The 18,108-nt window shown below is 32.7% G+C and overlaps 1 protein-coding gene across 3 annotated transcripts in view; it reads left to right on the top strand.

Annotated features, from left to right (window-relative positions):
- LOC111043276 overlaps positions 1–18,108 on the top strand; it is a 182,170-nt gene that overhangs the window by 154,985 nt on the left and 9,077 nt on the right. For all 3 annotated transcript variants that reach the window (XM_039433175.1, XM_039433176.1, XM_039433177.1), the window contains exon 3: positions 17,256–17,451. In XM_039433175.1, the coding sequence (XP_039289109.1) occupies positions 17,256–17,451 (196 nt within the window). The remainder of the gene's footprint in view (positions 1–17,255; positions 17,452–18,108) is intronic.

Genomic DNA, 18,108 nt, shown 5'->3' with positions numbered 1-18,108 from the left:
TGGGGGGGGGTTGCCTTACATACGCCCCTGAAATTGTTTATGCTCAGCAGTATGTGGATCAGCATCTACTCTTTCGTATATCTCTCTAAATACATCTTGTCAAAATTCCCTCTTGAAGACTCTGTGATTGATCACGTGTTATTAGCTCCCTTTCTCCGATAATTTCAAGAGCAAGCTGCAACTGTGGACTACTTTTCCAACTTCTAAAACGCTTCGAGCTGCATTCTCCACTGACCCACCGTAGTAGCAAACCACTAGATTTTAGTTCTTCAAACATTTATGGTTATTGGTTATGATCGATTTAAAGGCCAATCTATCTCCTGATTGGTTTGTTGTCTCTCTCACTCTTTGCCTATTGGTCTAATTACTCTGCTCTGCGTAGCCTCGTTATCTCCGCCTTCAAGTAGCACTCACTGCTAATAGATTTCCCTATCGTTAGATACGCCATCAGCCAGGTCTGGTCACTTTTCACTTTCTAATCTTGAAGATTCTCCCGACTTTATACTGGTTAAAAAGCGAGTATTGTTCTTTTAATTCATTAAGAAATGTTGTGAAATACAGCTTATAGTAAGGAAGATTTGTAGTTTAATCTAGATTTTTCCCTAAAAACTCGATCTTGCATTTTTAGTGAATTATATAGATTCATTCATTCTTTAAATTGATACATTACACATAATCAGAAATTATGAAAAAGTTGAGTATATCATAACAAAATTTCAAATTATAAAAATAATAAAACATTACAATTACACGTTGTACAAAGAATTCACAATAACTCATCTACATCAATAGAACAATAAATAATTTCAAGTACCCCGAGGACTTGATAGTAGTAAATATGGTAGTTACTGATGTTCAAATAGAAAGATTGTACTTTGATCATTTCACAGTATAGAATTTCTTATGGTTTATTGTATTATTTGTAATTATTATTATTATTATTAGCGTATGGCTTTGAATGGTGGGGAGACCCAAGGGTAGTTCCACCTCGCCGTATATAATCCAAAGTTCCCTAATGGGAAACCGGACACTAAGGTTATAGCAGAGAAAACTCCTATAATTTGTAATTCTGTGGTTATAGTAAGCACAATAGTTTAAATTTACACTTGTCACTTCGGAATAAAGTTCATTATTTGTAAAGTTGTGAGGAGTGTAATGAGATACCTATATAGAGTACCTAATAGTGTAATATAGTACAAAAAATAGAGTGTAATATAGTAAAATAGAGTACCTAAGTGTAATATAGAGTACCTATTACTAGTAGTTCTGTGAACAATAGACCTCGCGCAGTTGAAAATCACAGCCTCCTCCAATACTGTCAATCAGAGTGAATTATGTCCTGTCCTGATGTGTCGGCGAGATATCGGTGTGTAAACAACTAATGGCTGTTTGGGTTGTTATATCGACAATAACTTGTTGTAAACAACAACTATGCTACTATCATCAAAAGCTTTTACTAGAAAAAATGTACTTTATTCATTTCACAGTATGAAATTTCATTATGGTTTATTGCATTATTTGTAATGCTGTGAGGAATGCAATGAGATGTATGAATACCAAAAAATACAATGTATTTATTTTATTTCCATTATTATTGTAGCCTTCAAAAACAATTTGTAACATTTATAATCTTTTCTACTCTTTTCTACGAGTAATTATTTGTATCATCATGATACATAGTACAGTTTACTAAATAAAAAAAGTATCCTTCCCAGCACAGTGATATAATTTCCCAGTCTGTTAAACAATTTCGTCCCCCCACACTTTACTCCATCTTCTCAATCTTTCGTCGCTATATTATTTGTCATTAAATTTAAGAGTATTAAAATCGCATCTAAAAACCCTAAATTGAAAGATAACAGAAAGTATAAAGAGATTAACAGAATAATTATTATTAAACGAGAATCCCAATTAAATGCTGTAAATCACCCCGAAGACTTCTGCTACTGCAAATATTTACAACAGGGTGAACAGCTAGATGGAAATTCGATGAGCGCTACTATACAAAAATTATTTATCAGCCCGGGAAGAAAAACAGATCTGTGGATAAACAGAATGCATGCATGTAGCAAAGGCTAGGGAATCATTATTGAAGTCTGGTAGGTTACAGTCAGTGAGGATAGAATGTTAATAATAATAATATAGAGTGACCTGGCTGGCTCAGGTCTGGTGTCAGAGTTTTCAGGTCGCAACTGATCAATTTCAGGGCCTCTGACATGACCTAATGTTAGGATAGAATGTTATTCAATACTCACTGGTTACAGTACGGTAAAATCACACATAACAATGACATCTCTTCCGTTTCACAAACTGCATGGGAGCGTTGCGGACATTTCAACAAACGGATTTGAACGGAAATCCCAACTTGGAACGGCCCCAATGGTTCCGATTCTATAATTCTCAAATGTAGGAAATAACAGAAATTCATATGGCATTTGAACAATCAAGTCATTCTGTTCATTGTTCACCTCATTTTACGGTGGAAATATTTCGATACAACTGTATCTCATCACCGGTTTTTCGATGTGGGCGTTTTCATTGATATAAAACTTCTCAAACTTCAACATTTTTATACTTTCTATAGATCTAAACCCACTGACCTCATTTATTTTTTCTACAGTATCAATTTCATACATCAATAATTAGTATATGAATTTCTTATGAATACATTATATGAGTATACAAACTAGTATGAATTTGTATTTTAGCCTAGTATAGGCACGGAGTAATGAACAACTAGTATTTCCTTATTCGGTGCTTCCGAGGCACCTAAAAATTTGTAAAAATTAATAAAAACTATATAAAAACTTGAAATACCCTCTATTATCAAATACTTTAAAATATTTTAACGACTAGTTTTGACCATGAGTCATTTTTTTAAAATTTGTACTCCATTGATTTTATTCCTATTCCATTCATCCAGATAGATTAATCAAAAGCGTTCACATAACCAACCACTTTGCATTATAAGTGACTACTTTCTTCACCTTGCTGTTGACCGTCTTCTCAATGCTTCGAATAATCTACCAATTTTTATAGTTTCTTTCTCAATTATTCACATAATATCGATTGCATATATACAACATTATAAATATGTGAAACTTTTAATTTTACACAATCGCATTTGGGTCTTACTATCATTCCTCATGGAATACAGTCACTGCTTTCTTATAATAGCTAGAGATTTTCATTCATGTTATCATAGAGAATCATTGTATTCCCATGATAAGTTTTTGAGATTTGAGAAAGCAATTTACTCAAGTATTAATAAATAGATTTTTATGACATCCAACAATTTTAACTAGTCAAGCTTGTCTATCAAAACCTTGATTCGCTCCAATCGATTTCTATCAAACGTAGACTATCTTGTACGGAAGTGTATCTTGATCCTTAGTGAACAGATTCCTGATTGGAATATAAAGAACCACTGAGCAGCCAGCCACACTTTCGCATGAAAAACGATGTGACAACTCCATTCCGATAATGAAAGGTATTGTCTGTCCCTTTCTAATCGCAACCAAATACCATCATTTGCTGTCTCTTTTTAATCGGATCCAAGATAAAAAACACAGCCGTCATCGTAATCTTTCATCTGCTTTTTCACTTTCACTACTACTTGAAGCCGCTTACCCTTTCATCAGGCTTTCCTGTTACTCCGTTCCTCTTCGCAACCTGTTACTATAAACTGCTCCAATAACGACTTCAGATTGTACCAGTTTTGTACTTTACCGGAATAATGTGGTTGACTGTTTCCATATGTCGTTACCGTAGACTGAGATAGAAGTCTTTCGACTTTTACCGTAAGCAGCATACCGCAAGAAGTCAATTCAACTACTTTCCAGCAAAATCCTTTAAAGTGTCCTCTATACAAAAGTTCTATTCTCGAATTGGTCTACATCTATAAAGGAATCTGATAGTAGTTTACTATCTTCTTCTATTAGTAAACTTCTGATGAAGTTTGTGATTGTATGAGCTATTACTTTCCTTGCCCTATTACCATAGGTAAAGAAAGTATTGCTTTCCGAAAAAAATTAAGGTACCCCAATATCTAAATTTCTATACGTTTCAAGTTCCCCTGAGTCAAAAAAGTGATTTTTGGGTATTGGTCTGTATGTGTGTGTGTGTGTGTGTGTGTGTGTATATGTGTGTGTGTGTGTGTGTGTGTGTGTGTGTGTGTGTGTGTGTGTGTGTGTGTGTGTGTGTGTGTGTGTGTGTGTGTGTGTGTGTGTGTGTGTATGTGTGTGTGTGTGTGTACACGATATCTCATCTCCCAATTAACGGAATGTCTTGAAATTTGGAACTTAAGGTCCTTACAATATAAGGATCCGACACGAACAGTTTCAATCAAATTATTTAAGATGGCGGCTAAAATGGTGAAAATGTTGTCAAAAACAGGGTTTTTCGCGATTTTCTCGAAAATGCTGGCTCCAACGATTTTGATCAAATTCATACCTAGAATAGTCATTGATAAGCTATATCAACTGCCACAATTCCCATATCTGTAAAAATTTCAGGAGCTCCGCCCCATCTATGCAAAGTTTGATTTTAGATTCCCAATTATCAGGCTTCAGATACAATTAAAACAAAATAATTCATGTGGAAAAATTGAGCATGAAAATCTCTACAATTAATGTTCAGTAACATTTTCACCTAAAATTGAAAATAAGCTTGGAATTCGAGAAAATGTTATTATTTCAATTGCAAACTGTTGGCAACTTTTGATTCTATTGAATCATTCACTATGAAGAGATAGCAGACTTCGTGTGTTTCCAGCGTTATTGTCCTGTCACCAGCTGGCGTATTTCTTTGAATAATAGTAGACTTGTGATGCGCGTGAACACTAGCGTCAGGTGATCAATTTTCATAACGGCAAGGAAAGTTGTGTGAGTGCGCCACACCAGATTTTTTTTGTTGCCTTTACTCCTTATTTCCATTGATACATTGAAAGTAAAGCCCGCACACACACATCGATTTTTGTTCGTATGATATTTTGCCGTCCTTATGAATTCTATCAGATTAAACGGAGCTTGACAAACATCATCTGTTTAATCTAATAGAATTTATAAGGATGGCAAAATACTGTACGAACAAAAATCGATGTGTGTGTGCAGGGCCTAATATGACTCGTCATGACTCATGATCATCGTGATCTCTATCAGTATAGTGAAGTCCACGTTATAATACTCTTTACTCTTTATTAGGCGGAGTTAGGACTAGAAAGTCCTTTCTACCACTCATTGACTATACTATTGAGTATACATTGAGTATAATGGCAGTGGAGAAAGATAGGGGAAATATGTTGCCGATCCTCTGTCTTGTCAATGCCATCTATAGACGGTACAACTGATACAGGTTCATTGATGTCATTTTTATTTGTTAATATTTAATTTAATACTTTTTTTTTATTAATATTAACTGTTCATTGTCGTTTAAAATGACGTCAAGTAGGCCTACCTAAATTACTCTGTAACATACTCCTCGTAGGCTATAGTGAGGTCCACGTTATAATGGCAGTGGAGAAAGATAGGGGAAATATGTTGCCGATCCTCTGTCTTGTCAATGCCATCTATAGACGGTACCTAACTGATACAGGCTCATTGATGTAATATGAAGGATTCATTGTCGTTTAAAATGATCAATTATATTTTATTAAGCAAGAAATTATATTTTTCAACATTTTCATAATTAAGATGAAATATTTTGTCAATTAATTATCAATTCTACATTGTTAAAAGACGATCTGGCAACAGAGTAAAGCGAGAATGAGATAGCGCTATCCTCTATGTTGAATGATAGACAAGGATAGCAATACCATTGTTCATCAAACACTGCCATTATAACGTGGACCTCACTATAATAAACAATACTTTGCCTCTTCTACTGCACTCAAATACTATTCTAACTTTACGGTACCGGTACTACTCTATTATTGTGGTAGTTCTATCATTAATTCATTATAGCATTGCTCTGTAGACTGCTCTATAGGATGCTCTATAGATATTGTATTTAATAGTTTCATCAACGGATACCCATGTTTTTTTTATCAAATGTGGAACAGAGAAACACCGGGAGATGTCAACAACATGTAGGAAACGCTCCAATGTAGATCGAACGTTCATGAGACCAATTTATACTCACATAGGCATGACATCAACATTCCGTTTGTCCGTCTGGGGAGGCTAAGGTCCAGTTATCTGAAAATGGGTATTCGTTTATTTAATAAATTGCCCCTCAAGTTTAGAGACATGGGAACCATACAGTTCAAAAAAACTCTACATACGTGGCTCTGCTCAAAACCTTTTTATGACGTTGAAGTGTTTTTCAGCTGCCTGAATCCAGCATAGACCTGTGATGCTTTACAACCATTGAGGCCATATAGGCTTAATCATTTATTGACTTGTACTCTATTATATATGTGTTCTAATAACTTGCATCTATAGATGTTTCATGGATCGAAAAATATATGTGTCTATCCATCTAACATTAATTTTATGTTCATGTAGTACCATTATTATTATAGGTAGTAATTTTTTTCTGATATGTGCCAAAGTAGCTTACAAATAGAAATCACACATTATGTCAGTTATACGTTTTTTACTGTCAATCATGTCAAAAATTACAAACGATACAATGAACAAAATGAAAATCCAAACAAAAGAATAAATAAAATCAATTGTCCATAAAAATTACACATTATGTCAGTTATACGTTTTTTACTGTCAGTTATGCCAAAAATTACAAACGAAACAAAATGAACAAAATGAAAATCCAAACAAAAAAATAAATAAAATCAATTGTCCATAAATTCTTTTTCTGACTCATGGCTAGATGTATTTCTTATTTATTATTTCTTATTTATTACATTCCTTAATCACAACATGAAATTAATGATTGGGAGAGAATCAACAGGATAAACCCAAAACTGTTCCTCTCCCTAATTTTGATAAAAATAGTCCAAATGAGGTTATGAAAACACTTTTATAAAGATCACAAAAATTTACAGTCCAAATAAACATTATACTAAAAATTTTGTATCTCGGTTGATCAGAAAGATGAAACAAATTATTATTACACTTGAAAATGCATTAATAAATTGAAAAATATTAAAAAAACTTGATAAATTTGAAGCCAGAAAAATCACAAAAACATTCGTAGAACAGTATGAAACATTTTCAATGCTACCAGTTATAATAGTACGATCACATTCATTCCTTGATAATTTTTGTATCATTCTGGCTCCTTTTCTGTTTTCTAAAGCAATAACTTCCTTTATATTTTATGCATTCAGCAGCTTCCAGCATCCACATTTCCGGACGCGAGCTCTTTATACAGCAATTTCTTCGCTCATGTCCATAAACCTTATTTTGTACTAGGAATATAATACGACTTCAAAAATTAAGTGTGGGCCACACAAAGGAAACACACGAACATGAAAGGAGATCAGTTGCATCTGAAAAGGATTGAATACTTTCCGCGTCTCGCGTACAGGAAACAGCAGTTCACGCATTCATTCACGACACTGCTCTCTGATGAATAAAAAAGGAGTGCGAAGAAGAAGAGTGAGTTAGAAAGAAGTATAATACAGAAAGAGACGACAACAGGATCACTAATATACCCAGGTACTGTGTTAAGCTCATTATGGTATTAGGAGTCGTGTATGCTTCCTTCAATACTCATTATTACGTGGCCTGAGAGACCATATTGTTGTGAAGATTGCGTTCAAAGAAAAATGCAAAGAGAAAGTGTTTTGGGCCTTCTCCTTTTTCCATTTTCCACCGGTGTTCTGTCTGTTGAATAAGGTGTGATGCTTCGTTGAGTCGACTTATTAGTACACTACTTATTACCATTGAAAAGGTAGTATTATTCACTCTTCAGTGAGACGTTTTTGTTGTGGTACGGTACTGCAATTAGAATATTATTGTCACTTTCTGCACTTTTCCTTTCTATTATTATTGTTTTCTACCACATATATTCGTCTTCATATATTCAATATCGAGGCAACGAGCTTCGATCGTTAATTTTACTTTCCTTGCCCTATTATATACCATAGGTAAGGAAATTATTGCTTTCCAAAAAAATTTAAGGTACCCTAATTTCAAGTTTTCTATACGTTTCAAGGTCCCCTGAGTCCGAAAAAGTGGTTTTTGGGTGTTGGTGTGTGTGTGTGTATGTGTATGAGTGTATGTGTACACGATATCTCATTTCCCAATTAACGGAATGTCTTGAAATTTGGAACGTAAGGTCCTTAGAATATAAGGATCCGACACGAACATTCTCGTTCAAATGCAATTCAAGATGGCGGCTTAAATGGTTTTTCGCGATTTTCTCGAAAATGGCTCCAACGATGTTGTTTAAATTCATACCTAGAAAAGTCATTGATAAGCTTGATCAACTGCCACAAGTCCCATATCTGTAAAAATTTCAGGAGCACTGCACCATCTATGCAAAGTTTGATTTTAGATTCCGAATTATCAGGCTTAAGATACAAATTAAACAAAAACTTTCAAGTGGAAAAGATTGAGCATAAAAATCTCTACAATTAATGTTCAGTAACATTTTCACCTAAAATTGAAAATAAGCTAGAAATTCGAGAAAATAAGATTATTCAATATTGCAAACTGTTGGCAACTGTTGATTCTATTAAATCATACACTATGAAGAGATAGCAGACTTTGTGTGTCTGCGGCGTTTTTGTCCTGTCACCAGCTGGCTCAGATCTTAGAAAAGTAGACTTGAGATGCGCGGGAACACTATCGTCAGCTGATCAATTTTCATAACGGCAAGTAAAGTTGTGTGAGTGCACCACACCAGATTTTTATTTATTGATAAACAGAAGACAATAATAATTATTCTCTAAAATAATCGTGTTTATATTTCACAACTGGCTATACGTCATCTTATTAATTCCGGAGATGCGATATTTTGATTTTTCACATACTCACTTTTTACTATCCACAGCTGTTTCAGCCAAGGATGAATTATCCTTCTAATGTCGTTCAGCGAGTTTTTTCAAGGATGAGACCTAGTGCAATCGAATCTTTATATCATAAACCTACTATGTTCCAAATTCCGTGAAAATCGTTAGAGCCGTTTTCGAGATCCGTTAAACATAAATAACCAGATATGAAAATAACCAGATATATAAATACAGAGATTGCTCGCTTAATATAATAGGATTTTCTAAGCAGTGGCATCGATCATAATTTATAAATATTCAAGAACTAGCTGGTAACCCGTGCTCCGCAAGGGTCTAATTGATAACTTGACAAACAGAAAACTTGACATAATGAAATCTTGAGGAATTGAAAATAGGTCTGTAACCAACCTCATTGAATTAAGAATCTATATGCAAAATTTCAAGTTAATCAGTCCAGTAGTTCAGACATGATGATGCGTCATTCGTGAAGCTCCTATTCCGTGGTACGTGACACGTGTATAAGCCAGTTCTTTCCTTCATTATAGTATAATGATTGATACTAGGATATTATTTTAATTTGTATTATCAAATCTTTTTTTCCAACTGGGGCTGACATGTGATATATACTAGTAGTTCTGTGAACAGTAGACCTCACTCAGTTCTCATCCACAAGTTCCTGATTGAAACTAAAGACCTTATGGAAATACAGCAATAGACTGGCTTCTACACACATCTGTGTAATCACTTGTCAGCTGATTTATGATGAATAATTCTATAGTCTGATTTCTAATCTAATATTGGCGTATGAAGGAGGCTCCTTTTTCCTTTTATATTATCCTTGAAATGCAAAATTTCCAAAAACCTTGTATATACGTCGACGCGCAATTTAAAAAGGAACATACCTGTCAAATTTCATGAGAATCTATTACCGCGTTTCGCCGTAAATGCGCAACATATAAACATTTAAACATTAAGAGAAATTAATGCCAAACCGTCGACTTGAATCTTAGACCTCACTTCGCTCGGTCAATATTACTGTTGAAAAGATTCACAACATAATTGCTTTTATTGCTTATGAATTTCGAGCTCACTAAGATTAAAGACCATATTACCGCAGGCTATAACTTATTTTCTATTACAATTTACCGCCCATGATTACAGTAACTATGTAACCATGATTACCGCAACTATGTAACATATATCTCTAATTTACTATATATAGTAAATGCAGCCTACCCATGATCAGTGAAGAAAAATGCATTGAAATTGAATGTAAATTCGTTAATTGAGAGCCTCTAACCAATCAAGTCTATTTATTTTTAGGCTCTTTCAACTTTTAGAATATCTCCTCTTAGCGGCAGTTATCAAAAAATGTCCACATTCATTTTAGATCTAATACAGGTACCAAAACCGCACTGAGCGACTTCTGTCAAAATCGAATGAAACAAATCCCACGTTGTTGGCAAAACATCAAAAAGAGTGTTGCATAAGGAGAGTAGTTGTTCAATTTTGAGGATAATTCTACTGCTATCATTACTATTGTCAGAGCTCATGTAATCAGGAGTGGACCGGATTCTTTCGAGTTGGTTTGGAACGAATTGAAAGTCTCAAATAATATACAGTACTGTCTACTGTGTAGTTTATTGCTGTGTTTTGGCTTATGGCCTTGATAAGAACCGTGGGATTTTCAGCTACCCACCTGAGCTTGTTTTGCTCAAATTCGTTGTGATAAGTTGGAAAAAACAATAAAGTTGTGAAAACATATCTTCAACTCTTGTCATCTGTATTTTCACTTCATTGATAGAAATTAAAATAGTATTAATAATACATTATTATCGTAAGTAGCTTACGATAATTCATCAAAAATAGGCCTACAAAGAACAGTTCAGTTATTTGTTGTAAGACAATATTAATAAATTAATCGCATGATATTAGTCTACTGGCGCGTAACATTCTAATTTTTCACAAATCGATCATTAATTATATTTAATTTGTTTTTCCTAGATGAATAATATTAAGTATTTGCATTATTGCATAACTTAGAAATTGTAATAATTATGTCAAATAAGTACCTGTTATTAAACAAGGAAACACAAGACATAAAATTTACTGGTCCATGAATATTTTAAGACTGTACCTATTTAATTTGATATTACAGTCAATTATCATGATAAATCTACAATAATTGAATATAATTATACTAATTAAAATACAATACTCATTTAATTGTAATTTTTTCTCAAATAATTGAATACTAAAAAGTGTCCCAAACTTCGGAATACTAGAATCCTAGAACCTTTGAAGACTGATTCTAGGTACATATTTTTTATTTTTAAACGTGCATCTTTGTGTATTACCGTAATCAACTCGCAGTCGTTAGGTCATGTCAGAGGCCCTGAAATTGATCAGTTGCGACCTGAAAACTCTGACACCAGACCTGAGCCAGCCAGGTCACTCGATATTATTATTATTATTACCGTAATCAACTTTGATTGATAAAGCTAAGCTGCGTTAAATCACAAATCTATCATTAATTATATTATTTCATTTGTCTTTTTCTAGATGAATACTATCAAGTATTTGCATTATTGCATAACTTGGAAATTGTAATTATGTCTATAATAGATAGGTACCGTACCTGTTATTAAACAAGGAAACACAAGTGGAAGCTAAGGTAGCTTTGTTAATAATTTCCAAATTACGGTAACAAAACTTGACAAACACATATGCACATATATACTAAGTTATCTTCAATTTAATAGAGTCTATAAGGACGGAAAATAAACATTTTGTTAATAACTTTGGTGTAAACGCAGCTTTAATGGGTTGAAATCACAAATCTATAGTAAGTCCTGAACTGAAACTATGTAAAAACTTAATTCAAGCCTGTTAATAATACCCTAATTCCCACTAGTTTTGCTTGTCCTATGTAAAGTAAAATGTGAATGCATGCGGCATACTCAACGATCACGTTTTACAAAAACGGAATAAAAAAATAGAATCTTTCCGCTTGAACGAATTGTGTTGCCTCTCCCTCACTGTCTCTCTTTTATTTATTTTCTCTCACTCTTCTCCTCTTTGTTTCCCTGTTTTATTCTCTGGCACGCTCTGTCTCGGTTGAGTGCTATAATATTCAGGTTATGTCAATGTTTTGGCGATCGATCCTAAATAAATCATGCGTGAACAAGTAGTATACCGTACCCACTCTAGTTGTGACCCAACACTGGAAATTATGAGATGGCTTATTTTGTTGATCGTCGATAACTTTGAAAAAAGATATCTAATGCTCAATGGGAGTGTCAAACAAGGAGCAATTTTGATCAAGAAGCTAGCAAGGGTCTAGGAAATACCTACAGACAGATTTGAAAGAACACAAGGATTTCTTCTAAACAGTGAAAATAAATAAGTTAGCTAGGTAACTATTTTTTCGATAACCCACGGTTTCGAGAGGGAAAAGATAGAACTTGGTTTGAGTATCGTAACTAGCATTTGAACTAGGAAAAGACCCCGCGTCAATTACTAGGGAACCCCGCGTCAATTACTAGGGAACCTCGCGTCAATTGTTGTTTTAAAAACAGTTTTACATGCGAAATAAAAGGTTTAAGGCTGTGCAAAGGCTAAAAATAAACTTTCTACTGGTGATATTTTTCCAAGTTTTTCGATTTGTATATCATAAAGCTATCGAAATGAAAAAGTTTTCTCGGGAAAACATTTTTTTCCGATTATTACTTTTTGAGATATGAGCGCCTGAAGTTTGAATTTTTGGGACAGAACATTTCAAATTCGGTAAGATATAAATCCATGAGTTTTAGAGGATGGATTCTTCATGGTATTGTTGAACTAGTAAAATAAAAATTTTCTGAAAATATCAATTTTTGAAAAAGTTATCCAATTTACCAAAAATAACTCAACTAAAAGTTATTTTTAGTAAATTGAATAACTATCTTAAAAATCGATATTTTCAGAATTTTTTTGTTTTACTAGATCAACAATACCATGAAGAATCTATCCTCTGAATCTCATGGATTTATCTCTTACCAAATTTGAAATGTTCTGTCCCAAAAATTCAAACTTTAGGCGCTCATATCTCAAAAAGTAATGATCAGATAAAAATGTTTCCCTGAGAAACTTTTTCATTTTGATAGCTTGATGATATACAAATCGAAAATCTTTGAAAACTATCATGACTAAATAGTTCATTTCTAGCCTTTGCTCTGCCTTAAGAGCCTAACGCTTAACAAAACTTCTGGTAGTGTACCCACAGGCATGAATTCACCCACATTTAGTTAAGATGCATCACATGTTACTCTTCATACAGATAATACTGTATTTTCAAATTCCAAAAGTCAAGAAAGCCTTCAAATTCGGTTGAAATTTCTCCTTACTCCACTATAGACTTATTTAAGCTCGTCTTGGAACATTCAATTCCCAAGAATCTGAAAAAGAACTAAAAGATTATGAAAATCTAAATAAAAAATAATTAGAAATGCATTATTTCTTGAAGATTGCTACAAAAGAAGAAACCTTCTCACAAACTTAACTTGAGCTGGACTTCTTCCAAGTCTTTAAATCCTTTTGTTTCATGGTCAAGTGTTAATAGCGCATCCTAGCTCCTCAAGGAAGGACATTCTTAAATCTCCTTTAATGAGTCCATTAATTCATCATTATTGTACAAATTTGTTATCAACAGTAATCAATCTTATCAAATCCAGATAGGTAGCAAAAGCAGACCTTAAATGTTATCTGATCTGCTCTCTTGATAAATTATATAAGGACATTATAATCAGAATGTAATCTAATATAATGTTATCTTGATCTCTGTATGTATGTATTATAATAGGGCATAGAAAAATGTAATCTGAATAATCTTACACTTGTATTCTCTTTGGTAAGAGTAACAAGATTAAAATCTTCTTGAAACGTCTCTTCGACTTTTTCTTCTTCACATCATACTTCATTTTTCCATCTCTCATTTTAATCTTTTCCATAATTCAATATTTGATTTCACATATATTGTCATGTTTGTCATTAAGTTAACTTATGAACTATTCAGATTGCTACTCTTTCCTGCACACAGGCATCTTGCCCATGCATGGAAAAAATGTTTTTTTTTAAATGTATTTGGTTTGTAACATAGAATGTATTATCATTCATCCCATCATCATCACCTAGGCTTAAAATACTTCTAGAAAGTCGCCTTTGTAAAACAATAAATAAAATAAATAAAATAAATAAAATAAATAAAATAATAAAATAAATAAAAATAAATAAATAAAATAAATAAAATAAATAAAATATAAAATAAATAAAATAAATAAAATAAATAAAATAAATAAATAAATAAATAAATAAAATAAATAAAATAAATAAAATAAATAAAATAATAAAATAAATAAATAAATAAATAAATAAAATAAATAAAATAAATAAAAATAAATAAAATAAATAAAATAATAAAATAAATAAAATAAATAATAAATAAAATAAATAAATAAATAAAATATAAAATAAATAAAATAAATAATAATAAAATAAATAAATAAAATAAATAAAATAAATAAAATAAATAAAATAAATAAAATAAATAAAATAAATAAAATAATAAAATAAATAAAATAAATAAAATAATAAAATAAATAAAATAAATAAAATAAATAAAATAAATAAAATAAATAAAATAAATAAATAAATAAAATAAATAATAAATAAAATAAATAAATAAATAAAATAAATAAAATAAATAAAATAATAAAATAAATAAAATAAATAAAATAAATAAAATAAATAAAATAAATAAAATAAATAAATAAATAAAATAATAAAATAAATAAAATAAATAAAATAAATAAAACTGGAAAACTAATGTAGACTGTTGGCCTTTTCCCAATCATTTAGGCTATATTATGATTTGTAACAATTACTTTATTAAAGTAATAATTACTTTCAATGTAAATAAATAAATTAACATTTTACCACTGACCTTACAATAATTGTATGCTATTTTAACTTAACAAAGCGTTCTGTGTCTTATAATCAGTGTCTTCAGTAGGTCAATGATATAATGATGAATTGAATCTTATCCTAGAAACTAGGCTATAGGATGCTGAGCAGCCTCACTTTGTCACACCATTCGATAAGATTTTAAAAAAAAATCTTCATCCTTCCATATGACTGGCAACTAACTAAAATTGTAGCCTATTCAAACTCTACAATTACATTCCAAAAGCTTTCTTCGATTTATCATCTGTGTTGTCACGATAGTGACAGAACCGTGTCTCAAAAATAATTTAATTATAATTTTTTTTAATAAAATACAGTACTTTCAATTATTTTAAATATTATAAAATATAGTATAATTTAAACAAATTCATTTTCATCTTAAACTGCAGAGCAAGAGAGGAAATCGTTCTATTCAATAAAAATGTCTTAGCAAAGCTTCCACGCCATTGGCTAAGAACTTAATACAAACTCAGCAGTTGCGCTGACGAAATTTTCATTCCTAAAAAAAGACCACTCGCTTCTCGTTCAACTGCGGTATCGACCACGAGTCCAGGTTTACCCAGGAGAGTCAGTTCCATATTTTCTGTAAGTTTCTTTTTCTTTAATTTTCTTTCAAAATTCATTCTCCTCCTTTTAAACAGTAATATCTCAAATAATAATAATAATAATAACAACAATAATAGAACGTTTTCCTCAACATATTTTTTTTAATAAATTTAAATTCTTAAATAAAATCAATTTCATTTTAGATAATTAAATATAAGCCAACGGTTTCATAAGAAAGGGCGTAATTGTTTAAAATAAGATTTGTTTTGTTTAATCATCCGTATTACCGATTTTCAACCTTTTGTATCTTTTTAAATATTGTTCAAAATTGATAAGAACTTTGTGTCAATAAAAACTAAATTACTTTTCCAATTCTTACTTCTTCTATTTTCATCCTATTTCAAAAATTCAAACACCTTGTGTGAGTCAAAATTTTTGTTATCAAAATTTCCAAGTTTTTGTGTTTTTTTTTTATATATATATAAAAAAAGACACTGGTGGAGGCGTTCCTGTTCCTGTGAGGTAATTGAATGAATTGATCGAAACCCATACGATTTGGAGGAATCTGGGGATTAATTTATTCAATTATCCACAAATTTAAAGATCCTATAATTTTTGGTAGTGTGCTTTACCAAACATCGAGTAGAGGCACTAACCACTAAGAAGAAAACAATCGATCAGTAGGCCTACTAACGAATTGATTATTTGAATAAATCACATTAATGTGAAGAACATAAATAGATGATGAAATAACACATAACAAAACACTTATAATCTTTTCGTTAGACTGGTCATTTCTCTTTATTCTTTTATTTGTTACAGTGTCTTTAGTAGATCAGTACCAACATTGATGATTTGAATCTTATCCTAAATATTATTATAGGACCAGCAGCCTCACTTGCAGTTATAGAAGCACTAGCCGTCAGGCTCGCTTCGCTCGCCATATCCGTCTAGCCAGGGGGCTCCGCCCTCTGGACCCCCGACTAGATCGTCCAAGAATGAGATCAGCAGGCTCGCTTCGCTCGCCTGCATTTATCATTTGGGCATTTTTATCATATGTGAGGATGATCCAGTCGGGGATCCAGACTAAACGTCTGGCTAAACGGATATGGCGAGCGAAGCGAGCCTGACGGCTAGTAATATATTATTCCCAGGAATAGCTCTGATTGAAGTAGCAGTGCCCAATCAATTTTTCCGCGATAAATGCATTATTTTCAATCTTCAACTTGGTGCCAACCTAACAAAGTCAACTCAACTTAATGCCAACCCTTAAAATTATTAATTTAGTTACCAGTAAACAACTGTTTCGAAGAGGTACTGTACTCTCGCTAGACTATAGTTCTATATTAACATATGGTATGGACATTTCAATTATAATAACTAAGAGATTGGAATAAGAAGAATATACATGCTAAAAGACGAACTTTAAACCCTTAAAAACCACCCTTAAAGTTAAAATATTGCCAAAAGATTTCTTAGTGCGCCTCTAAAGGGCCAACTGAACTTACCTACCAAATTTGAACGTTTTTGGTCCGGTAGATTTTTAGTTCTGCGAGTGAGTGAGTGCCATTTCGCCGGGGGCGTTTAGTCTGATTCATTCTTGGACGATCCAGTCGGGGGTCCAGGGGGCGGAGCCCCCTCGATAGACGGATATGGCGAGCGAAGCGAGCCTGACGGCTAGTACGTAAAATAAAGTTGAAAAAGGGTACTTTTAATTTGTACATTTTTCAAGTCTTGTAAAAGAAAATAGTCGATAAATACAGCAATCAGTGTTTAATTTGTTTTTGTCCAGTTACCGAAGACATCTATAGTCCGGGCTCAGTTGACTTTCGAGCGAGCGACGACATCTACTGGTGCCCGTCGGTGAAGCGCAGTGGCAAGGGCTCTCAGCAACTGCTCTACGTCTACCAGACACAGAAACCAGCCAGGCGGCCCACCCCCGCCCCCGGCCCTAATACTAACTACATCAAGAGGATGTCTAGATTCAGGTATTTATACTCACCGATTTCAGAGGAGCCTTGATATTGTACATTCCCTATTATTAGTACTTTTTTCTACAGTCCCTTGAAACGTCGATGTAGTTTTCAACATTGATATAGTATACCCCGATTTACTAGTACAGACATCGTAATAATAAATTTTTGAGCGGTCTCTTGAGATTTAACAACTTTATTAAGGTTCTACTGTACGGTACTGGTTTGAATGTATCCATCCGAATATCAGAAACTAAAGTCGTGTAGGGGCTGAAGAGCAGAGATCTGTTCCAAAGGTGCTAGGAACTTTGGGACTAATACTTTTTGGGACTAAATGGTTTCGATATAAGAGAGGATGGCTCTTCGCAGGTAGAATCAGGTGTCTCCAACAGGTGGTTGGACATTGTTCAACACAAAGGCGTTGATAACATAGAATTAGCAATTCAGGTGCAGGCATATTCACCCATATATAAATATTTTATTCAATATACTGTAAATAGATTGTAAAGTTAAATATTAGAAGAGAAGCCTTCTGAAAATGTATTTTATAAAAATAGATTGTTCATCTAATCAGCTCTCAGAACTTTGAATCTATGAATGGTTTTCATCCAGTGACAGAATCGTGTGAACCTGTCAAAACGAACGACTGTTGTTTGCTAATCAACTCGCAGG

Source organism: Nilaparvata lugens, chromosome 7 (assembly GCF_014356525.2).
Source record: "Nilaparvata lugens isolate BPH chromosome 7, ASM1435652v1, whole genome shotgun sequence".
Taxonomy (NCBI): Eukaryota; Metazoa; Arthropoda; class Insecta; order Hemiptera; family Delphacidae; genus Nilaparvata; species Nilaparvata lugens.
This window is presented reverse-complemented; position numbering and strand designations above follow the sequence as displayed.